The sequence below is a fragment of the Geotrypetes seraphini genome, chromosome 8, assembly GCF_902459505.1.
Source record: "Geotrypetes seraphini chromosome 8, aGeoSer1.1, whole genome shotgun sequence".
In the NCBI taxonomy this organism is placed as follows: Eukaryota; Metazoa; Chordata; class Amphibia; order Gymnophiona; family Dermophiidae; genus Geotrypetes; species Geotrypetes seraphini.
This window is the reverse complement of record NC_047091.1, coordinates 2,656,241-2,680,991: the sequence shown is the minus strand read 5'-3', so window position 1 is coordinate 2,680,991 and position 24,751 is coordinate 2,656,241. Positions and strand designations below refer to the sequence as shown.

The 24,751-nt window shown below is 43.5% G+C and overlaps 1 protein-coding gene across 1 annotated transcript in view; it reads right to left on the bottom strand.

Annotated features, from left to right (window-relative positions):
* Window positions 1-18,923, bottom strand: part of LOC117366027 (snake venom vascular endothelial growth factor toxin ICPP-like) — a 37,250-nt gene extending 18,327 nt beyond the window's left edge. The window contains exon 1 of the mRNA XM_033957057.1: window positions 18,270-18,923. Within this exon, the coding sequence (XP_033812948.1) occupies window positions 18,270-18,347 (78 nt within the window). The 5' untranslated portion in view covers window positions 18,348-18,923. The remainder of the gene's footprint in view (window positions 1-18,269) is intronic.
* Window positions 18,924-24,751: the final 5,828 nt, after the last annotated feature.

The following is a 24,751-nucleotide window of genomic DNA, read 5'->3' as shown; positions in this document are numbered from 1 at the left end:
GCCGGTCCATAGGTGTAAAAAGGTTGAAAAACACTGATCTAGCCAACTGCAACCGGCTACAAGGGCCTCTTCCCATGTCACCAGATAGCTTTCTCTGCACCTCTGATGGCAAGGACATTTAAGCAATATTATGTTATTTAAATAAGTACAGCAGTGGGATATTATTATCATACCTTGCTTCAGCCCCAGATACTATTTGCTGCCACTGGCCCCAACATCCAAAAAAGCAGAACTGCTACAAAAATATCTTCTATTTCGTGTTAACAGAACAAAGCCCTATTAAGGACTGTGGATAAGTTCCCAATAAACAAATGGTATATAAATTAGCAAAAGCATAGGAGAATGGAGTAGATACCATACCATTCATGGAAAAAGTATGTGAACAACATGTAGAACTGAAAATGAAAACAAAAAGCAATAGAGCTGGATGAAATGCCTGCCAGGATATTAGGAGAGCTCAGAGAGGTTCTGATGGGTTCACTAAAAGATAACATTTAATACGAGGGGCAGCTGAAAAGTTCTCAGCCCAACCAACAAAATTGGGGCAGCCTCCATCGAGGACTAAGCACTTAGATGGGCATTTTTCGATAGGACATCTAAGTCTGAGGTTGGATGTTTTGGGCAAGACATCCACAAACCCAGCAGAAAAAAAATGTCCATTTTCAAAACTGCCAGATGTCTATCTTTTATTTTTGAAAATGACCTATGTATAAGTTTTGGTCCTTAGGACATCTATCTATTTTGGCCATTTTCAAAAATAAATATGTCCACATATAAAACGCACAAAAGCAAGTTTTGTAGACGTACCCAACTACCTTGTCTGATCTTGGCAGAGGAATCCCCATTAGCTGAGTCAGTTTCAGGGATTCCTGCCTGCTCAGCTGATGGGGATTCCCCCTGCCAGGATCAGCTGAGCTGTGGAGCACTATACCCCTCCCCCCCCCCCACATCATCCTCCCCCTCCCCGACATCCTTGGCCTGCACAATCTAGCTCTCAGCGTATTCTGCCTCATGTTCTGTCTTGTTCACTTCGGTCTACAGAACAATTAGATCTGCAAATCCCATCTGTAAGAGAGCTGAGATTAACATCATCCAGGGATAGTACCTTCCACTGTACTAGGCCTAGGGAAAGGAATAACCTCCCTGGGTGCATTCGTCAACAGAATACGCTAAATTTCAAGAGATTGCTTAAACGGCATCTCATTTGTCAGATGAAATACAGGGTATGAGATTGAATGAATAAGGAAGAATAGAGAGTGATGACTGTAAGGTGCAGGTCACCGATGTATTTTATTGTCTGGTATTTTGTTTGTTTTGTAGGTGTGTCTGATGTTGACCTGGGTTGTATTTTATATGTAATTTTATATTTTTGTATCTAAGTTTGTAACCCACCCTGAATAAGGGCAGGATATAAATAAATAAACCAAACCAAACAAATCGGAAGGGGAAGGCCGTTCATTCTCAGCACACAGGTCTGTAGGCAGGAGGGAGAGGGCTTCCCTAATGTTGATTTGTCTTTGGAAGGTACGGGGGGTCTAGGGATGTTGGAGGGGGATCCAGAACTGTTGGGGGATATGTCAGGGAGGGTTCAGGGATGTCGGGAGAATCTGGTGATGTCAGAGGTCCAGAAATGTTGTGGGATGTGGGGCAGGGTCCGAGGATGTTGGGTGGGAGGAACATAGGGTTCCATGGTTCCGCTGATCCTGACAGGGGGAATCCTCATCAACTGAGCCAGCAGGAATCCCTGAAATCGGCTCAGCTGATGGGGATTCCTCTGCTATGATCAGCTGATGTAAACTCTCAATGTGCCATTCCCTCCACCCCCAATCTCTGGGTGGTGAAAGGGGGTTGTGACCACTGGGAAAGTAAGGGGGTTTCACACCTTAAACCCACCGGTAGCCATCTTGTCAGTTTGGTCACCTTTGGGGCGCTTAGACTTATTTTACTTTGGTTTTAAGTCCCGGCATGTAAGTTAAGGGACTGGGGGAGTTGCCGAACAACGAGAGGCTAGAGAAACTGGGCCTCTTCTCCCTTGAAAAGAGAAGACTGAGAGGGGACATGATCGAAACATTCAAGATATTGAAGGGAATTGGCTTAGTAGAGAAAGAGAAATTGTTCACCCTCTCCAAGGTGAAGAGAACAAGAGGGCACTCACTAAAGTTAGAAAGGAAAAGATTCCATACAAACGTAAGGAAGTTCTTCTTCACCCAGAGAGTGGTAGAAATCTGGAACATTCTTCTGGAGGCTGTTATAATATAATAACTTTTATTTTGTATACCGCCATACCCAGAGAGTTCTAGGCGGTTCACATCAGTTAAACAAAGTTACAAATGAAGAAGTCGTTGAAGTTAGGAAGTCAGTTAAACAGAGTTAGCTGACCGAAAGTCAGTTATAGGGTAAAGCACCCTTCAGGGATTCATGACAAGGTTGGATAAGTTCCTACTGAAACAGAACATCTGCAAGTAAGGCTAGACTCAAATAGGGCACTGGTCTTTGACCTAAGGGTCACCGCATGAGCGGACTGCTGGGCAAGATGGACCACTGGTCTGGCAAATCTTATGTTCCACCTAGGATGTCCTGGAAAAGCTTTGATTATTGCTTCAGGACGTCCAGGAGGAAGCCTGCCTGATTCCTGCCCATAATACACCTCTCAACACACGCCTTTGAGCTCTGGATGTAGCTTAGAAGTGCTGCTGAACGTCCAATTTGCTTTGATTATCGGTACTGGAACGTCCCTGTTATTAGGACATCCAAGTTCTGACTTAGGCAGGTTTTTGGACGTTTTAAAGTTTTGATTATGCCCCTCTTAGTCCAGCAATTTTCTACTTTTTTCGCTCCATATTTTTTTGATGGAATGAAAAAAGTGGATGATCACAGGACTAAGTAAGTGTATATTAAATGTTGGAAATGCTCCATGATGCCAGTAACAATGGGCAAATGATGGAAGGATGTTGCAGATGGTAGGAGTCTGACCAGTAGACAATACCCTTGTTTCCACATCAAAGGCAAACAAGACACAAATTATGTATTTTAATATCAGTTTATTTAAATTCAAAAGAAGCTTCTGCAGTTTTTTCAGTCATTCAATTCAGTTGCAAATTGTCTAAGATGTGTTTTTACATATTGATACTAAAGTTTTTAGAGAATGGCACAGGGACAAAGTTTGTCCCTCTCTCCGTGGGCTCTGTCCTTTTCCCCATAGACACTGTGCCCATCCTTCTCTGTGGTTGACCCATCCCTGTGTCATCTCTAGTTTCAAGTTTATTAGGTTTCTTGATTAATCGCTTAATCAAACTTCTAAGCGATGTACATTTTAAAATTTACATTTGTTAGGTGACAATACAATAAATAAAAATACTTAAAAAAGGACAAAATTACACTCAATTTAACATATTCATAACATATTCATAACATTAGGTGAGGAGGAATGAAATACAATTCTTTAAAGTAAAGAGAAAACATTAAGGGAAAATACAAGAGGATAACAAATAAAAAATATAATAAAATAGAGTAGGGTAGTAAGATAATAAAATTAGTTTGCAAAGGCATCTTTGAAGAGAAATGTTTTTAAGTTACTTTTAAATTTTCCAAATTCCTTCTCTTCCCTTAAAGATATAGGGAGAGCAAGAAAAAATAAATTGTCGTCTAGTATTTATAATTTTCAACGAAGGAATAGACAATAAGTTTTGTTCATTAGATCTTAAAATTCTCTTTGCAGAATATGGAATTAATAACTTAAATAAGAAAGCGGGGGTCATATTATAAAGGGTTTTGGAGGTAATTATACAAAGTTTATACGTTATTCTATGAATAACTGGAATCCAGTGTGCATTTTTAAGAAGAGGTGTTACATGATCAAACTTTCTAGATTTGGTTATTAGCTTAATTGATGCATTTTGTATAATTTGAAGACGTTTTATTTCATGTAAAGCAATTCCTTTGAAAAGAGAATTGCAATAGTCGATTTTAGACATCACCAAAGAGTGAATCAGGATATTAAGTGATTTGGGACATAGAAATTTAGAAATAGATCTACCCTGTATCTCTGTGGATTCTACTTCTGGATGGTCAGAAATCTCTTGCAATTATTGCTTCAGCCACTAGAGGGCACTTAAATCCCATCAGTCAGTTACAAATCCCATACGGATACCCCTAAAAAGCACCTAAACCTTAAATAGGGATGTGTGTTCATTAGCAGGCATCCACACAAAGCTGTATGGCAATGTCACTGAAGCCCATTAATTCCAAATGGGCTTTGGTGCGATTACCGTGTTTAATCGGCTTTGTAAAAGGGAGCCTCTATAGGGCACTTAGCACATGCAGTCACTTTAATTCAACTGATTTGAATGCACTAAACAGTTCTAATATATATTAATTGATTTTTGGTACTGCTAATGTCTGAAATGAATTTTTAAAAACCCTGAAAAATCTGCAAACAAGCCAAAACGTTTTGGCCAGTACATATCTCTATACTTTAGAGAAAAGGCGTGAGAGCAGATATGATAGAGACGTTTAAATACCTACGTAGTGTAAATGCACATGAGCCGAGTCTCTTTTATTTGAAAGGAAGCAGGGCATAGGATGAAGTTAAGAGGTGATGGGCTCAAGAGTAATCTAAGTAAACACTTTCTTACAGAAATGTGTGGAACAGTCTCCAGGAAGAAGTGGTGAAGACAGAAACTGTGTCTGAATTCAAGATCTCTTAGAGAGAGGAAGAGATAATGGTCACTACGGTTGGACAGACTAGATGGGCCCTTTGACCTTTATCTGCCATCATGTTTCTATATAACCTCTGGAAATTTGATCATATAACCCCATTCATGAAAGAAGCCCATTGGCTTCAGGTCCAACATCGTATAACATATAAATTGCTCTTAGTAACCTTCAAGGTTCTAATTATGGAAGAGCCACCTTATGTTATACGCTTGTTAAGTCCCTATGCACCTGCTAGACTAGTCAGTTGAGATCTGCAAATAAATGTCTTCTAACGGTCTCATCGCACAGGGAAATAGTACACCAGCACTTAAGTACCCCAAAGACAGCCATGGGTACAGCTAGAATCAGAACAGTGAAACAGAGAAAAATGCTTCATCCCAAAACTTACATACAATCAATGGCAGAGCAAGGACTGGAACTGAGCTAGATGCATACTTATAAATTTTTTTATTTAGATTTATTTACTATCTTTTGAAGAAGGTCACCCAAGGCAGTATATAGTACGAATAACCTGGACATAAACAATCTGTGATTACAGCAGTAAAAATTCAAGTAGCGATACACATTATAACATAGTGTTCTACTCCCCAATGTCAACACAACACACATTAAAATATCTTAATACCCCGAACAGGGCATAAGTGGAGGTGAAATATATAGACAGATAAGGCCAAAAAGAGGGAGAAAAACTTTCAGATTATCTCTGAAGGTTAGAAGCTCTGCTTAGGAGAGTAGTCAAGGAAGGATGGCTTAGCACCATCCAGAAAAGACTCCGATACGATAGAACAACTAATTAGAGGCACTCCCCAGGCAGACAGAATGATCATACACCTGAGGCTCCATGAGAGGAAAACAAAACCTCCTGGGATTTTTACAGTTGCTGAAAAGGTCAGGGAGGAAGAGTCTGGCTTTGGTAGGAGCAAAGAAAATCCCTGATTCACCTGCCAGGTCTCTTGCCCAGATGAATGAAGTCTATCAGGCAATTAGAAAAAGAAATAGCCTCCTTGAGAACACAAGATAGTGTTATGCCTATTCCAATTTCAAAGGTTGAGAGAGAATTAGTGGATAATGTGGTAACTAAGGACCTAGAGAAGGACCTGTGGACCCTAGTGGCCAAGCTGTGCCAGAAGTTGCAACCCTGAAGGAGTATTGCGCAAAAGAGAGAGAAAACCAGAGAGAAAGAACTCTGGAAATGACAAGAAGTACAAGAAGACTCAAACATCTCCCAATACACACTATTCAAACTGCAAGGAAAGGGTTAGGCCTACTTCTGACTACAGGTATACAGAAGGAAGCCACTAGCAAAGCAGTAACCCCACAAGCTAGATAGGGCAACGTAGAGCCCCACATGAAACTAAGCCCACCAAATCACAGACATAAGTTTGAATTGCCTGCAGTTGGTTCCACTTGCTTCATAAAAAACTTTTCAGTATTGCTTCTCCTTCTTTATGAAATTTGGTCCTGCAAACTTTGGGGTCCTTTTATTAAACTGTAGCAAGGGCTAGCATGTGCTTACCACAGGACATGTGCTGACATCCTGCAGTAAAGTTGCCTATCTGTGCACGAACATGAAAAGTTTTTGATGAAGAAAGTGGAACCAACTACAGCACTTGGATGTCTTGCTAGTCAAAACGTCCAATTGTGCATTCTCAAAACAGGCTTTCTAGACATCTTTCTAGTTATTTTGTCTCCAGTGCATCCAAATTTTACGGGAGCTTGTTAGAGGTGTGTTTTGGGTGGGCTTAGGACATGGGCGCTCAATAGGCATAATCAAATCTTTAACAAAAGATCCTGGAATTTTTTTTTTAGACATTTGGAGCTAGACCTGTTCTAAAAGCATCTAAATGCTAAAAAGGTGCCCAAACTGATCAGATGACCACTGGAGGGAGTAGGGCATGACCTCTATTACTCCCCCTGTGGTCACCAACCCCCTTCCACCACCCAAAGATGTTAAAAAAACAGTACATTTCTAGCCTGTATTACAGGGGTCCCCAAAGTCCCTCCTTGAGGGCCGAATCCAGTCGGATTTTCAGGATTTCCCCAATGAATATGCTTGAGATCTATGTGCATGCACTGCTTTCAATGCATATTCATTGGGGAAATCCTGAAAACCCGACTGGATTCAGCCCTCGACTTTGAGGACCCCTGCTGTATTACAAGGGGTGCTAAAACATTCTCAGCCCACGCAGCTTCAGATGGTAACACAAACATATGAGGGTTACTGCAGTGAATTTCATATTAAAAGTTTCAGGTACAGATGTCAACCATATCTTGCTTATACTGAAAATCAAGACGCTGCAGTGAGAACTGAATAGGGCAACACTGATTGGTTTTCAATAAAACGTAGCGTCAGGAAAGGATGCATCCTTGTCACCTTAGCTGTTTAACCTGTGCAGTGAAACCATCTTCAGAAAAGCAAATTTGGGAGAAGAGAGTGTAGGTTTCAAAGTTGGCAGCCAAAATATAAACAACCTGCGCTATGCAGATGATACAACGTTAATCATTGGCAGCAAAGAAGAAAAGTCAAAGATTAGAACTGAAAATAAGACGAAGATCATGAACATGGAAAATGATGAAGATTTTGAGCTTGAAGGTGATAGAAGTTGTAAAGGATTTCAATCTCCTGGGCTCTTCTGTAAACAACTAGCAGGGAGGAAATACTCCGTAGAATAGTACTTGGCCGCTCTTCAATGACGACTCTTGACAAAGTATTCAAAGGCAAGGAGGTAACACTCCAAACGAGGATCAGAATGTCCACACACTCATTTTCACAGATGTGAAAGCTGGGCACTATGGAAACAAGACAGAAAGAAGATTGACTCATTTGAGCTTTGGTGCTGGAAAAGGATTTTAGGCGTGCCGTGGACTGCCAGAAGAACTAACAAATCCATTCAGGAAGAGATCAAACCGGCTATGTCACTCAAAGCTCAAATGATGAAGTTACGACTGTCTTATTTTGGTCACACCATCAGAAGAGAGAGATCACTGGAGAAGGAAGATTGAAGGAACCGGGCGAAGGGGGCAACCTGCAATCAGATGGCTGGACTAGTTGAAAACAACCATGGAGATGACTCTGGAGGACCTTTCCAGACTAGCACAAAATCAATTTCTTTTTAGATTGGCAATTCATCAAGTCGCTAGGACTCGAGCACAAGTCGATGGCACCTAACAAAGCCCTCCAAAACCTACTGTACAGTACCTACATTAAGATGACACCTGCAGGCATAAGGGCTACTGTCATGGTATACAGGTGAACATAAGAAGTTGCCTCCACTGGGGCAGACCAGAGGTCCATCCTGCCCAGCGGTCCACTCCCGCGGCGGCCCATCAGGCCCACTGCCTGAACAGTGGTCTCTGACTAATTTTATAATTTACCTCTAATCCTGTCCCTATAACCTTACCTCTACTCCTATCTGTACTCCTCAATCCCTTTGTCCTCCAGGTACCTGTCCAGACCTTCTTTGAAGCCCTGTAGCGTACTTCTGCCTATCACATCCTCCGGCAGCGCGTTCCATGTATCCACCACCCTCTGGGTGAAAAAGAACTTCCTGGCGTTTGTTCTAAACCTTCCCCCTTTCAATTTCTCCGAGCGCCCCCTTGTACTTGTGGTTCCCCTTAGTTTGAAAAATCTGTCCTTGTCCACTTTTTCTATGCCCTTCATGATCTTGAAGGTTTCTACCATGTCTCCTCTGAGTCGTTGCTTTTCCAGGGAGAAAAGCCCCAGCTTTTTCAGTCTGTCAGTATATGAGAGGTCCCCCATACCCTTTATTAGCTTAGTTGCTCTTCTCTGGGTACAGTAAGTTTTGGAACAAATCTGCTTTTTGGAGGGCTCATCATATAATGTAAGCAGCTTATAGTGAAGTGTGCTTGGGACTTTGAAATGTGACAGTCACTGCACTAGAGTGCCCCTTTGCTGTGATCAGCTCTCTCTGAACAGTTAGCTAAGAATGCATTCTGCTTTGAAGTCTGAAAAACTCTCTTTTATGCGTTTTTCATGTGGACATATTTGTATTTGAGAATGACTAAAAAAGATAAGACGTACTAAGAACCAAAATGTCTACATAGGTCATTAAAAAAAAAGACGTCTTGCTGTTTTGAGAGAGGACATTTTCTCTAATGGATTTCTGGACATCTTTCCCAAAACATCCAAACTCCGACTCAGACGTCCTATTGAAAATGCCCTTCCACATATACAATTTTGTCTTAGAAAGAGACCTGCATAAAAATTTTTGCGGTGTACTTTTCCACTGATTATTCCAGTGCAATAGGTGAGACATTCTAGGCAAGTGGACCATCTGCAGAAGGAATCCAATTCTGATTTTTCTCTGTGCCTCTTCTGTACTTCACTGAGCTCTTTAGCTCCACTGCATGTGTGCCTGCAGGAGGGGGTTTGTTTTGCTCTCCACATTTTATTATTTTATTCAGCGTTTTTAGTCTTTTTTTTTTGGATTCTTGTGCTCTGAATGTTTCTTTCGCTTTGCCTGCATGGAGAACATACATATGTTTATGTTTATTAAGATTTGATATACCGCTTAGGCATATTACAGACCAAAGCGATTACCATAAAATACAGGTACCTAAAACTTCCCTATCACTGTAGCTGACAGACCAATCGCAGTGGGTACTGTTAGCCAGCCTGCTTAGTTTCTTTGGAACTCAGGGCTGTCCATGAAGTTGTCTCACCTATTGCTAAGCAGAGTTTGAGCGCAGGTTGTTAGGCGCACTTAGGAGGCTCAGCAGTGTCTCGCAGGGTGTTTGCTGTGTCTTCATCCCGATGCGTCCGTCGGGGTGGAGGTGCAGTCAGGCATGAGGTCTGACTGGCAGCCCAAAGACCAGCTTTGCAGAACCATTCCCAGCATGAGGCAGTGATTCTCTAATCCAGCTACTCTATGAGAGCTGAGGCAAGCTGCAGCACAGATCCAGAAAAAGGTCACAGTGAGTATAATCTGTTACAGCTACAGCCTGCGAGATGGATCAGGGGAGGTCTGAAAAGTGGGGTTTTCAAGGTTTCTGCATTTCCCTGTGTTCCCCCACCTGAAAAATCCTAAAATCTCCATTTAAAAAAAAAATTTGCTATGTGTGGAAAATATTACGATTTTTAGCAATTTTTTTCTCTTTCTCAAAAGCTCCCTGCTTCTCCAAAACTGCAATTTTTGCCTCAAATCTTGTTGGGATGAGTCCTTAGGAATTCTTGCCAGAATTGCACAAATTAGGAAAGGATGAATGTGCGCTCTTGGCCAAAGAACTACATCCAACATGGTGGCCATGGATCCCAGGGCCCAGTTTCCATGTGCAAGAGCTCACATTCATCCTTTCCAGCTTGTCTTACTCTCTTGCTAGGCTCTGCACTGGGACGTGTTACAGACCAGTCTTCCCTGGCCTCTGGAGGCTCAGGCAAGCCTTCTTAGTGGCTTCTCCCACAATCGCTATGCAAGGACATACCACTGCGGATCACCTCCTGGGTTGTGGTGCTGACAGATACAGCCTTTGGAACTGGGGAGCCTGCTGCACTTGGTGTCCCATCCAGGGGTATTGGATGCCCTCTCGGTTGCTCAACTGGTTGGAACTCAGAGCACTTCAACTGGCTCTAGTGCACTAGCAGAAGACTCTGGAGGGCCAAGTGGTCAGAGTCTTCTCCAACAATGTAACGGCAGTAGCCTATGTCAATTGCCAGGGAGGTTCCAGCAGCAATTCTCTGGCTCAGAAAGCCCGCCTTCTCTTTCTATGGGCGGAAAGCCACTGGATGCTCTCAGCGGCACATGTGGCAGGAGTCAACACTGTTCAGGCCAACTTCCTCAGCAGACATCCTTTGGTTCAGGTGCTAGCCCCAGTGGTGACCTGAGCCTTTTGCAGGGCTGGGGTCGGTTCCACTTGACCTCATAGCCACAGCAAAGCACATGCAAGCAGCTTGATTCTTCAGTCAAAAGTCCAAGCTTGGAATCTAGGGTTTCAACACTCTGGTGCAGCCGTGGCCTCAGGAAATCCTCATGTATGTACGTCTTTCCTCCCTGGCCCATGCTAAGTTGAGTCTTTTGGCAGATCGTGTAATTCTGGTGGCTCCCAGGCCGTCTTCGCTAGAGTAGCGGCCTTCGGTTGTATATCCAGCCTGGCCTACTCAAGCAGGGAATGGATGACCCAAGTTGTTTTGCGCTTCCAACTTGGTTCTTGAGCATGCAGCCTTGGTCCACAAGGGCTCTTCTGCTGTGGTCCTTGGCACTCTGCTCATGTCTAAGTAGTTGTCTGCTGTATAGGGTTATGCTATGGCGTAGGAGATTTTCAAGGATTGGTGCGCTCAGGACCACATGGAACCATGTTCCAATTCAGTTTTGGTGGTGCTTTTTCTCCAGGCTGCAGTATCCATTCAGGTCCAAGTGGCTGGGCTCTCTTGTATTGATGCCCGGGGTCGTCCTTTGTCTTTGGGGGTCTCGCCTTGACATTGCCAAATTTCTGACAGGGACTCTTTGCATTGGACCACTGATTTATCTACTGTTCCCTTTCTGGGACCTCACCCTGGTGCTGTTTAGTCTATTCAAGGCTTCCTTTGAGTCCTTTCAAGAAGTTTCCCTCATGGCCTTGATGCTCCAGACAGTTTTTCTGATCGCTGTTCTGTCAGCGAGTCATGTCTCCAGACTCCAGGCTTTCTTGCAATGAACCGTTCCTCCGAATCTCGGAGACTGGGATTTCCTTGCACATGGTTTCTTTCTTCCTGCCAAAGATGGTTTCAGTTTTCCAAGTTGATCAGGAAGTATGTGTGCCTATTTCTCAACCTACTGGTTCAAAGACGCAGGATCATGTGTTTCTTCGCTATTTGGTGGTCACAAACGAGTTCGTCTTTTTGACCATTTGTTTGTGTTGACTTATTCTGTAATGTGGGCACTCCCGCTGCTAAGGTCTCAATTTCCAGGTGGATCCATGAGGCCCTGTCAATAGCCTACATGTTTTCTGGGAAATAGTCTCCTGTTTCCATCCAGGCACATTCTTCTAGATTTGTGGCTTCTTCGTGGGCCGAAGCTAGAGCTGTCTCCCCTGAGATCTGCATGGTCCTCTATACACCTGTTTGCCCTGTTTTGCAGAGTGCAGGTGGCTCTGCCTTTGGGGTCCTCAGTCCCCTGGCTTTTTGGGGACTGCTTCTATACATCTCACTTGTCTAGAATGTATCACCTATTGCACTGGAAAAAGAGATTATTTACTTACCCTGGTAAACTTTTCCAGTAGATAGACGAGACATTCTAGACTCCCGCCCTGTCCTTCCTGCACCTGACTATTATCTCAGTTTATTTCATGCATCTCCAAGTTATACCTTGGATAACAATCAGCCCTTGGGAGGCTGGGGAGTAGACTGTATATATGTTTCTCTTTTCAGCGGGAGTAGTTTCTGAGCTCCCTTGAGCTTTTGCGAGCAGTTTGCAGCTGATATTCTCATGTTACTCCTTTGAGCAGAACAGTTATTTATAACCTTGATTGGTATAGGTGTCTCTACTTCATGTTGGTTTGGTGGCCCATGGTGCTTGGGTACTAATTGTAGGTGTAGTAAGGAGCTCAGTGAAGTACAGACCGGATTCCTTCTGCAGATGGCACATGGCCATGGAGACACTAACCACTTGTCTAGAATGTCTCACCTACCAGGGTACGTAAATAATCTCTTTTTGTGCCATAAAACACGTGTGCACACACAACACTTTTCCTCTACTACCGTGGCAAATACCATGAGGAAAAACTACCTGAAGTTTGCTCAAATGAAGCAGTTTGATGATTTACTCTAGTATTACGAACAAAAAGGCTCACAAGTAAACTGTGACATCAGCAATCCTATCACAGAGATACTAAGACCTTGCCTGCAAAATACAGGGAGAGCACACAACCCATCTCGTTTCTCTCTTGCAACACCTACAAAATGTTTTTTTCTGTCTGAATTAAAAAAAAAATTTAGCCTTTAATAGTCTGAAAAACAAAGGGAGAGCCAAAGGAAAACATTAGGAACCAGTAGATAAGAGTTTTGTTTCATCTCTAGTACTAAATCAGAATTTGTTTGACAAACAAATAAATGGTCTTTGGGGAACACAGAGGGGAAGAGAGAGCAAGGCCAGATACTGTCAAAGAACAGCTGAGAAAAGAGCTGGCTTGATTCTAGGGTTATCATATGGGTTCAGAAAAAGGAGGACGGACGGATTGAGACATCTGGGTTTTACTTCCATTGAAAGCAATGGAAGTAAAACCCGGATGTAGGGTTGCTAGATTTCTCTTTGAAAAAAAGAGGACTCCTGGCCCCGCGCCATTCCTCCCCCAGCCCTGCCCCCACACAAACCTCTCCAAGCTCGAAGGCCGCATTTAGAAGCCCTCGCGCATGGGTCAATGCAATGACATCACATGCATGCATACATATGACATCACTGTGTCAACCCCTGCGAATGCGCAAAGGCTTCCAAATGCAGCCTTTGAGTTTAGGATTTCCAAAACCCGGATACACTGCTGGGCTTTGTTAATCCCTCTGGGCACCCGGACAGTCCTCTAAAAATAGGACATGTCCGGGATTTCCTGGACAAATGGTAACTCCACCCGGATAGCTTAATCCGTCCTCCTTTGTCTAGAGCCATATGGTAATGCTAGCTTAATAGTGACAATTTCTTAGTCTTTCAAATCTTAGTACTTGCCTTGGGGCATATTCCCGAGTTTTAACTCCTGGATCTGTCACTTACTTGAGGCCGAGGGGATATGATAGAGACTTATAAAATAATAAAAGGATTCGACAAAATAGAGCGAGAAGCATCGTTATTCACGTTGTCAAATGTGACTCGGACAAGAGGTCATGGACTGAAGTTGAGAGGCGACAGGCTCAGGACAAATACCAGGAAGTTCTGTTTCATACCGCATGTGGTGGACACTTGGAATGCTCTCTCGGAGGAGGTTGTGACAGAAACCACCATTCTGGGTTTCAAGGGCAAGTTGGATGCACACCTTCTTGCAAATCACATTGATGGATACGGATAAACAGGTCTTCATCGGGGAACACCTGGCTTGGCCTCCAGGTGTGCGGGTCACCGGACTGGATGGACCAGAGGTCTGATTCGGTGAAGGCATTTCTTATGTTCTTATCTCCCTTTGGCTGGGAGTGTGAGGAGGTCTGCAGTTCACAAACAATGTCAGTTTGCTGGACTATTAACTGTATATTTTCTCAGTAGTTCTGTAAGGTAGCGTTTTGAACTATTGGCGAATGCAGGCAAGTATAGGGCACAGCAGATCGCCTGACACTTGCCCAAGGCTTGATCACATGCTGACGGATTAGAGAAGTGAGACAGACACCAAACCAGCAGCTATGAAGCCAAGCAGACGAGAGCTCAGTTCAGCCATGGCTATTACAGGAAAACCAGACAATGCTCCAGGGAAAGGTCTGGGAGGAAGTGAGACAGAGGAATCACCTGCTTTCACACTGTGGTTTCTAGTGACCCTGCTGATAACACAGTGGAGCTAGTCCAAGCTAACACCTGTCCCCCAGGCCATTGTTCCAGCCAGCAAAGCAGCTGAGCCAGAAAAACAGAGAAATGGCCAGTACTTCCTCTACTAGGGTATTTTTAGCCATATTACAAACTGCTTCCAGATCTTTCTCTGTATTGTATATCCCACTACCATTGTGAGTTTACTATCCAGTGTTGGATTTGCAAGTCCTATCCACCATTTGAACAGAGTTGCCAAAATACACAGTTCCAGGAAATACTTTTTTTGACCAATCCTGGTTTTGAACTTATTCCCCCAAAGTAGTCAATCAGTATTGCAGGTCCCATAATGCATCAAGCCTGAACTGGCTTAAAATCTCCCTCCTGTTACAAAAGGGAAATATTTTGGCCAGCCCTGGTTTTCAACTCACATCCCACAGCAGCATGCTATTTGTAGTTCTTGATTCTTCCCACTAACATCAGTGTTGCACATCCCCAGGTCAAAAATCCAGGGCTGGCCTAAAATCTCTTTCCTGGAACTGGATAACTTGGAAGAATAACTGCACAGACTTTTCATTCCTGCAATATAATACAGTAGACCCTCAGTTATCTAGCACCTATAGGGATTACCGTGTTTCCCCAAAAATAAGCCCTAGCATGATTTTTAGGGTAGGTCTTAATATAAGCCCTTCCTCCCGAAAATAAGCCCTAGTCGTAGGCTGCTGCACTTCCCCCACCCCCGCCACGCAGCCGAACCCCCGCTGACTCTGCTTCGCAGCCTTCTTGCTGGGGCCTTTTGTGTACAGACGGAAAATTATGGAATGCTATGAGAAATCTATCGGTCATATAGTTTAGAGCAATACCACACACAAGTTTGTAACAAAGCCAACCCAGCTTAAACAAAACATGCACCTCCATTGGAAGCCAATGCAACTCACGGTAGAAAGGAGTCACTTGATCATATTTCTTTAGACCATAAATTAATATCACCCCCGTATTTTAGCCTAGCCATCTCTTTCTTGGTACATGTCAAATAGACACTGTTGCAATAGTCGAGAAGACTTAGAAGTAACGACTGAACTAAAAGTTTAAATGCCAGAAACTCAAAATATGATTTTATGGTACGCAGCTTCCACAATGTGTAATAACCCTTTTGCACCACGGCATCTACTTGCTTTTTCATGGTCAAGTGTTGATCTATAATAACTCCCAATATTTTAATTGTTGGATTGATCTTATAGAGTGTTGAGTCTAGTAATTGATGGTTCATGTAAAATTCTAGGTAGAGACGCAACAAAGAATTTGGTCTTATGATTTAATTTGAATTTAAATTCTTGCATCCATGATGCCATCAGTTTCAGTATAGACTCAATTATTTGGATAATGTGAGATATAGCTGTATTACAAGGAATGATGATCGTAATGTCATCGGCATAACTAAACAGTCTAGAGCCCAGTTTGTTCAAATGAAACCCCAGAGAAAATAGATACACATTAAATAATGTGGGGGAGAATGGGGAACCCTGAGGGACCCCGCAAGGGTTTTTCCAAGCTACAGAAAGCTGATTGTTAGACTTAACCTGATAGAGTTTCGATCCAAGGAACCCTTTGAACCATGAGAGAACATTACCTTACAACCTTAGGGCATCGAGGCAGGCCAGTAACTTGGTGTGATCCACCAAGTCAAAGGCGCTACTCAGATCAAACTGAAGAACCAATGCACTATTACCCTTGCTCAACAGACCATTTAGATGATCTAACATTGTAGTTTCTGTACTATAATAAGTTCTGAAGCCAGATTGAGAATCATGGAGTAAGAAATGTTGCTCAAAATATTTCATCAAATGAATTTGGACCAAACCCTCCATAATCTTTACAAAAAGGGGGATCGATGCCACAGGTCTATAGTTGGCTGGCAGTGAAATAGATTCATTCTTATTCTTAATTATTGGAGTAATAATTATATTACCCTCCATTTGTGGAAATTTTCCTGCTTTCAAAGGCTCCTGCCCCAACGATGACCCTAGCCTAGACATAAGAACATAGGTCAGACCAGTGGTCCATCTAGCCCATTAGCTCTTCTTCACGGTGGCCAATCCAGGTCACTAGTACCTGGCAAAAAAACCCAACAAAAAGCCAACAACAACCAAATAAGAACATAGGAATTGCCCTACTGGGACAGAAGAAAGGTCTATCAAGCCCAGTATCCCATTTGCAACAGTGGCCAACCCAAGTACCTAGCAAGATCCCGAGTAGTAAAATCCTAGGAATAAGAAGTGGATTTCCTCAAACCATCTCAATAATGGCCTATGGACTCTTAAGAAATTACCCAAACCTTTTTTAAACCCTGCAAAGCTAGCATTTCATCATATTCTCAAGCAACAAATTCTAGTGGCTTCCCCCATGCCTGTCTCAATAACAGACTACGGACTTTTTCTCCAGGAAATTGTCCAAACCTTTCTTAAAACCAGCTATATAAACCGCTCTTATCACAACCTCTGGCAATGCGTTCCAGAGCTTAACTAGTCTCTGAGTGAAAAAAAAAAATATTTCCTCCTATTGGTTTTAAAAGTATTTCCATGTAACTCCATCGAGTGTCCCCTAGTCTTTGTCATTTTTGACAGACTAAAAAAAAAAGATCATTTGTACCCGTTCTGCATCAATCATATTACCCCTTAGTTGTCTCTTTTCCAAGCTGAATAGCCCTGACTTTTTTAGTCTTTCCTCATACGAGAGGAGTTCCATCCCCTTTATCATCTTGTTCATTCTTTGAACCTTTACTAGTACCGCTATATCTTTCTTGAGATAAGGTGACCAGAATTGAATGCAATACTCAAGGTGAGGTTGCACCATGGAGCATTATAAGATTCTAAGGTGCGCTAGCGGTTTTATGTGTGCTTAGTGCGCACTACAATGCCGCATATGCTAGATGCTAACGCCTCCATAGCAACTGCAGGGCGGCACAGGCAGGCTTCGCCGGCATCAGTTTCTTTTCTAAAGCGCTGCAAATGTAAGGGGGAGGGAGGGAGATAGATTTGGGAAGAGGGAAGGGGCTGCTCACGCGATCTGTGACCGCGCTCCTTCCCTCCCTTAAGTTTCTATATGCCACGAAGGAAAGGGGGAGGCAGGGAGATTCTCGGGCCGCTGAAGGGCAGTGAGGTGGCGAGAGGGAAGGGTGGATGCTGCGGGGACAGGGCGGTGAAGGGGACGGCGGAGATGGGGCAGTGAAGGGGACAGATTTTTTTTCCCCGTGTCATTCTGTAATCTAGAGTACTCTTATGGGAGCCTACTGCCCAGGATACTACTGCTGTTACAAAACCCTTTGCCCTAAATGAGATATCCTGTCTACTGATCAGATGTCCTTTAACTCTAGAACATGGGTGCCCAACCTTTTGACTTCCCTGGGCTGCATTGACTGAAAAAAATGTTTCTGGGGCTGCACAAACACACAAACGCTACAACAAAACAGAGGAGCGAGCCGGCAAGACAGTAAACACTTGGGGGCAGCAGAGGAAAACACTGCATTGCCCTTGACCAGGCCACACAAAATACTTCACGGGGCCGCAGGTTGGACACCCCTGCTCTAGAATATCATTTTGGTGGATAGGAAAAAAAGGGTGAATATGACTGGGGAGGATGAGACCTGGAGACCTGAACAACTGCTTTTCAGCACAGTGAATGGGAATGCCTCTCTTTTAGGGTAGAAGAAATCTTTCATTCTAGAGGATCTGATTGGTTCAAAGCGTCTCTGACTTCCACAGTTGTCTACAAGCTCACTTTCCAACATTCAAAAGTCCCATTTAGAAGCAAGAAGCTTGTCTTCCCAAAGAGGGGGAAATGGGGGTCACTGAGTCGACAGGTAACGTTTATTATATGCAGGTGCTTCCTCTGCCCCTAGTGGCCTCCCGATGTAAGTTCTTCTACCTGATTTGCACAGGATGACAATGAAGATCCCCCAATATTAGAGTCTTTCCCCCACTGAGCAGAATATAGTAGACAAGTATTTCCCCTTTCCGCAGCTTAGGACATTATAGTGTTTTAGCTCCCGAAAGCTAGTGCAATAAAAAAAGTTCCATCTTATATCTTTGATTTCTTTCTAGAAATACTGTCAAACTCTCTTACCTGAGGACTCGACCCAGGAGGCAGAAGCTGGAAAACGACGATCATCAACGGGACAGCCCCAACTTTCGTCCGGCTCATCCTGGGGGTCTGGTGGTAGCTAATGCCCCGGATTCCCCCTACCCTGCCCAAGCCTCCGGGTTATTCAGCCAGCCATTGCCAGATTCCACAGCTGGAAATAAGAAACTGGATCTTTCTCTCTCGATGTCAAAACCACAGTTCTGAGCCTCCCATTCAAAAAGTCAGAGCCCCGCACAGAGTCTGTCCCGCAATGGAATGTTGCCCGGGCAGGGTCACCTGTCAGACGGTGCCCCATCGGGGGAGGGGCAGGAGGGAAGGCAAATGCATGAGCAACAGGTGGAGGGTCTTAAATATGAGAAGGAAAGAGAAAAACCAAATATCAAATCGATGATGGCCAGCTCTGGGAACAGTTACTGTCCTAAGCAGCAGAACTCAGATCCTTCCGCACAGAGGAGGGCAGGCTGTCAGTTTGCTGGTACTTCCCCCCCGACCCCCCTCCAAACCCAGACCCTGCCTTTCCCGAGAGAGGGAGAAGCCCTGTCCTGACGGGGCAACAATACCCAAAAGTGGGAAGGCAAAACTCTGACCCTCCCTTAAGCTTCAGGGGAGATCAAACGTCCGCCCGCGCCAGCTGCGGGATCGGCAGGACGAATCACGAGATGTCACCCCCCCCCCCACCTCCTCCTCCCAAGCGCGCTCCCGAGCTTCTTAAGGTGGAAAGGCCAAGATCCTCAGCCTGGAGTTAGCCCAGCTCTTTTTTCAGTGCATCCATAATTTAAAAAAAAGCCCACAGAAAATAAGAATGCAATAATAAAGTGGATAATGAAAGCAGCAGATGTGACACCTGGGGCTCATCTATATGAAAAACATGATTTTTAAAAAAAATTCTTTATTCATTTTTAAACGTGCATCGATATAATATAAGAAGAAGCCAGACTCTGCATACATTGCAACACCACAGAAACAGTGATATGTTTCCTATAAAGATAGCAGATGTAAATTGAAAAAACGGAAAAATACTCTAGAAATAAAACAAAAATTGGAAAATAAGAAAATACTGATTGAACGAATCCATTTTTTCCAATTAGCTTTCAAAGGCCAAAACATCCTTCCTCAGATCTGCTCTTACGGACTTGAGGAAGGGGGTTTTGGGTTTCAAAAGTTAGTAAAAAATATGTATTAAAATTAGTCCAATAAAAAGATGACCATATTTCCATTTTCTATTGATAAATGTTTCTCAGTATGAGTAATCAACAACAACAAAAAATCTTTTTTCTACCTTTGTCACCTCTGCTTTCTGCTTTCCTCATCTGCTCTTCACTCTCCTTTTCATCCAGTGTCTACCCTAAACTAAGGGCTCCTTCTACTAAGGTACGCTAGCATTTTTAGCGCACGCTAACCCCGTGCTACACGGCTAGAACTAATGCCAGCTCAATGCTGGCATTAGCATCTAGTACGCGGGGCATTGTAGCGTGCACTATTCCGCGCATTAATGCCCTAACGCAGCTTAGTAAAAGGAGCCCTAAACTAAACCTTAAGCTTATGTAGCGCATCTTCTCTATAAAGATAGAGCTCAACACGGTTTACAGAAATTACAAAAGAAAATACAATAATAAACCAAGAGTAATGTAGAAGAGCAAGGACTACAGTTTTGAAAATAGCCAGGTTTTCAGATGTTTTCAAAATAATTGGAAGGAGCCAAGATTATGCAACTGAGAAGGTAAATTATTCTAAAGATTGGTAATTTTGAAATATAGCGATTTTCCCAAATTGCCTCTCTCTCTGCCCTTCCATTCAATGTCTGCCCTCTCCCCCTTCCGTATGGCATCTTCCCTCTTTCTATGCCCCTTCCATAAACTATCTGGTGACCCTTCTTTCCTTTATACATGATTCATTTCAGCTTCGCCCCTTCTCCATTTTTCTCTCTTATCCACTCCCCCCCCCCATGCTCTGGCATCTCTCTCGTTTCCTTTTCTTCCATCCCTCCTTCCCTTCCCACCCCACACTATGGTCTGGCATTTCTGTCTCCTTCCCTTCCCCCCATGCCCTGGCATCTCTCTCCTCTCCTTCCTTCTCTACCTTTCCCTCCCTTCCATCACTCTCTATCCCTCCCCCTCCATGCTCTGGCATCTCTTCTCCTTCCTTTCTTTCCCTCCCTTCCCCATAATCTGGCATAATTCTCTCTCTTCCCTTCCTTATCCCTCCCCACTACATTGGACAGCTCTCTTCCATTCCCTTCCCTCCCTCCAATCAGATGAAGCATTTCTCTACCCCCACTGAGTACCTCTCTCTCTCTCTCTTTCTTTCTCGTATTGTTGGCAGCCTTCACAGCTCGCTGCTCACTGGCATCCTCTTGTAAGAGGACTGTCCGGGTGCCCAGACAGATTTCCAAAACCTGGCAGTTTGTCCAGGTTCTGGAAGGCCCCAAGCTCAGGGGTCATATCTGGAGAGCCATTGAGCATGGTGGATGTGTCATTACATCACATTAATGCATGCTCAGAGGCCCTCCAGATGCAGCCTGGACTCAGGGAAGAAGAGACAAGGTTTGCTGGGGGGCGGGACTTGGGGCAGAACAGGGCAGAGCTGGAGGTGGAATGAGGCAGGGCCACATTCCTCTTTTTTTGATGAACAAATCTGGTAACCCTACCTTTGATACAGCCAGTAGATATTGTGCATTTGGATTTTCAAAAGGCATTTGACAAAGTACTTCATGACAGATTTCTGAGGAAATTAGAAAGTCATGTGATAGGAGGTAATGTCCTATTATGGATTAAGAACTGATTGAAAGACAGAAAACAGAGAGTAGGTTTAAATGGTCAATATTCTCAATGGAGAAGGGTAAATAGTGGAGTTCTCTAGGAGTCTGTGCTGAGACTGATGCTTTTTAACATATTTATCATTGATCTAGAGATGGGAATAACTAGTGAGATAATTAAATTTGCTGATGACATGAAGTTGTTCACAGTTGTTAACTCGCAAGAGGATTGTGAAAAATTGCAAGATGACTTTGGGAGACTTGGAGACTGGGCATCAAAATGGCAGATGATGTTTAATGTGAGCAAGTGCAAAGTGATGCAGGTGGGAAAGAGGAACCCAAACTCTAGCTTCATGATGCAGGTTTCTACATTAGGAGTCGCTGCCCAGGAAAAAGATCTAGTTGTCATTGTTAAGGATGTGTTGAAACCCTCAGCTCAATGTGTGGCGGCAGCTAAGAAAGCAAACAGAATGTTAGGAATGATCAGGAAAGGAATGGAAAACAAAGAGGAAAATGTTACAATGCCCATCTGGTAGTGCTACAGGAATAAGAAATGGTAGTCGCATGGTACGGCCACATCTTGAATACAGTATCTCAAAAAAGATATAGCAGAATTAGAAAAGGTAGAGTGAAGGGCAATGAAAATGATAAAAGAGATGGGATGACTTCCCTAAGAGGAAAGTTAGGACTCTTCAGCTTGGAGAAGAGACAGCTCAGGGGCGATATGAGAGAGGTTTATAAAATACTGAGTGGAGTGGAAAGGGTAGATGTGAATCGCTTGTTTACTCTTTTCAAAAATACTAGGACTAGGAGAATATATGTTTTTACACAATGTGTAATTACACTCTGGAATTCGTGGCCGGAGAATGTGGTAAAATCATTAGCTTAGCGGGGTTTAAAAAAGGTTTGGATAAATACCTTAAAGGGAAGTTAATAGGCCCTTAGTGAGATGGCTTAGGGAAAACCACTGCTTATTTCTAGGATAAGCAGCATAAAATCTGTTTTGTTAATTGAGATCTAGTAGGTATTTGGGACCTGGGTTGGCCACTGTTAGAAACAGGATCCTGGTTTTGATAGACCTTCAGTCTGTCTGTTCTTATGTTACTGACATTCCAAGCAGTGGCTTTCCCCATGTCTGGTCCTTTAGGGAGTTGTCCAAACTTTTTTTTAAAACCCAGGTACATTAACTGTTGTTACCACATCCTTTGGCAATGAGTTCCAGAGCTTAACTATTCTTTGAGTGAAAAAATATTTCCTCCTATTGGCTTTAAAAGTATTTCCCTGTAACTTCATCAAGTGTCCCCTAGTCTTTGTCATTTTTGCTGAAGTAAAAATTTGACCCTGTCAGCATGGTATTATTCTATTCAGGGCCTAACCTGAAAGTTAGCCTAACTGAAACTTCAGGGCCTAGCCAGAGTGGTAGCCAAAGGTCTCTGGGAGATATTACAAGTCTGACAAGCAGTGGCATACCAAGGGTCTAGAACTTCCCGCCCTACTCTGCCATGGGACCTTCCCGCAACTCCCCGTGGCTGCTGGTCCACCCCCTCTGACATCACTTACTTGTTCCAGAGCAGAGTCGGCCGACACAGTCATCGCGGGACCTTGCTGCATGGCACTGTAATGGAGGGAGAGAGAAAGGAGCAGGATGCTTGTATAGAAGGGTGGTGGAGGGAAAGGGAAGTAGGATGGAGGGGGAGAGAAGGGAGCAGGATACTGGTATGGAAGAGAGATGAGGGAGGAGAATGGAGGGAGAGAAAGGGGGCAGATTCTTATGGAATTGGTGTGCAGGGAAAGGGGGGAGACACAAGGGGGAAGGATACTAGATGGAATTGGGTTGGAGGGAAAGAAAGGGGGCAGATACTGATAAAAGTGGGGGGGAGGGAGAGACAAGGGGCAGATGGAGAGAGAAAGCATTGGATGTTAGTGGGGAGGATCGAGGGGGAGCTTATGCTGGATGGAAGTGCAGATAGGAGAGAGAAGGGAGCAGATGCAGGAAGGAAATGGAGAGAGGGGGCAGACGCTGGATGAAAGTGGGCAGAGAGAGGAGAAGATGCTGGATAGAAGGGGTAGAGAAAGGGCACATGATGGAAGGAGGGGATAAATAAAAAGAGAGCACATGATGGGGGGAAGAGGACTGAGTTAGTGAAATACTGGAGGGGTGAAGGAAAGAGGTGGCAAGCTGTAGGTAGACAGTGAAAAGGAAAATTGATGACAGAGTAGTAAGAACTTAATCTAGACAGATGCAGAAAATAAATTGAGAAGATGAGGGAAGAAAAGGAAAGGGAAGGGAGAGGAGAGAGTGAAATCCTAGACCATGAGATATGGGAGAGGGAAGGGAAGGAGAGGATAGGAGAGAAGAGAAGAGGAAAGAGATGCCAGACCACTGGAGGAGGGTAGGGTAGGGAAGAAGATGGATGCCAGACCAATGGGGGTGAAGGGAGAGATGGATACAGTTTCTGAAAAGGCATAGAAGGGAGAAGGTGCATGTAGAAGGAGCAGAGACAGGGCAGACAGTGGATGGAAGGAAGAGAGTGACAAGAAGATGAGGAAAGCAGAAACCAGAGAAGGCAAAGGTAGAAGAAAATTTTCTATTTATTTTTTTGCTTTAGGATAAAATAGTATTATAGCTGTGTTGATAAATATTTATAAATAGAAAATGGAAATAAGGTGATCCTTTTATTGGACTACTTGCAATACATTTTTGACTCATTCAGAGACCAAAACCATCTTCCTCAGGTCAGGACAGGATACTGTAACAGCCGTATATGTTACTGACCTGAGAAAAGAGGTTCTGGCCTCTGAAAGCTAATTGAAAAATGTATTAGTCCAATAAAATGGTATTATCTTATTTTCCATTTTTGTTTTATTCACCCCCCTCCCCCTTTGGTCCCCTTTTATGAAGTTGCACTAGGCTTTTTTTTTATCACCAGCTGTGACAATATTAGCTCCAGCGCTCATAGGAATTCTTTGAGTGCCAGAGCTTTTGTCGTGGTAGGTTTTTATGGAATGTTTACTACTATAATCGTTACAATTAAGCTTTCCCAAAACAGCAGTTACAAAATCCCTATGATAATCAAGGTTGACATGAAAGGGCAATGTTTGGAAACCTGACCTGCTATTAGAACACTATCGATTCGATAGTGAAGGGTAGGAAACCATTACCAGTTTATTGAAGGCAGAAAGACAAAAGAGTGTTGGGATAGAATTAATTTCCACAATTAAAAATAAATGTACCAGTCTGAAAAGCTGTAAAAGCCCCTTGGTGAGGATATTCATTGACAAAGCAAAGCAAGAGAGAGAAAGAATGTGGTATCAAACAGAAGAACCCTGTTCACGAGTTTTCAGCCTAAACCAGAGAATGTCAATGAGCCTCATGAACCAGGAGAAATTAAGGGGTTTAACAGGCGGAATACCATGCATTAAACCGCCTGACACGCTAGCCGCTAACGCCTGCATTGAGCAGGGATTAGCGTGTGATGAAACATCCGACGCGCTAACCCTGCTAGCACGGCTTGATAAAAGGACCTCTAAGTTTTTACTTTCAATTAATTTTAAAAACCCTTTGCATTTTTCCACATTCAATTTCATCTGCCATATGGATGCCTAGTCTTCCAATTTCCTAAGGTCTTCCTGCAACTTTTCACAGTCCGCATGTGTTTTAACAGCTTGGAGCAATTTAGTATCATCTGCAAATGTAATCACCTCACGT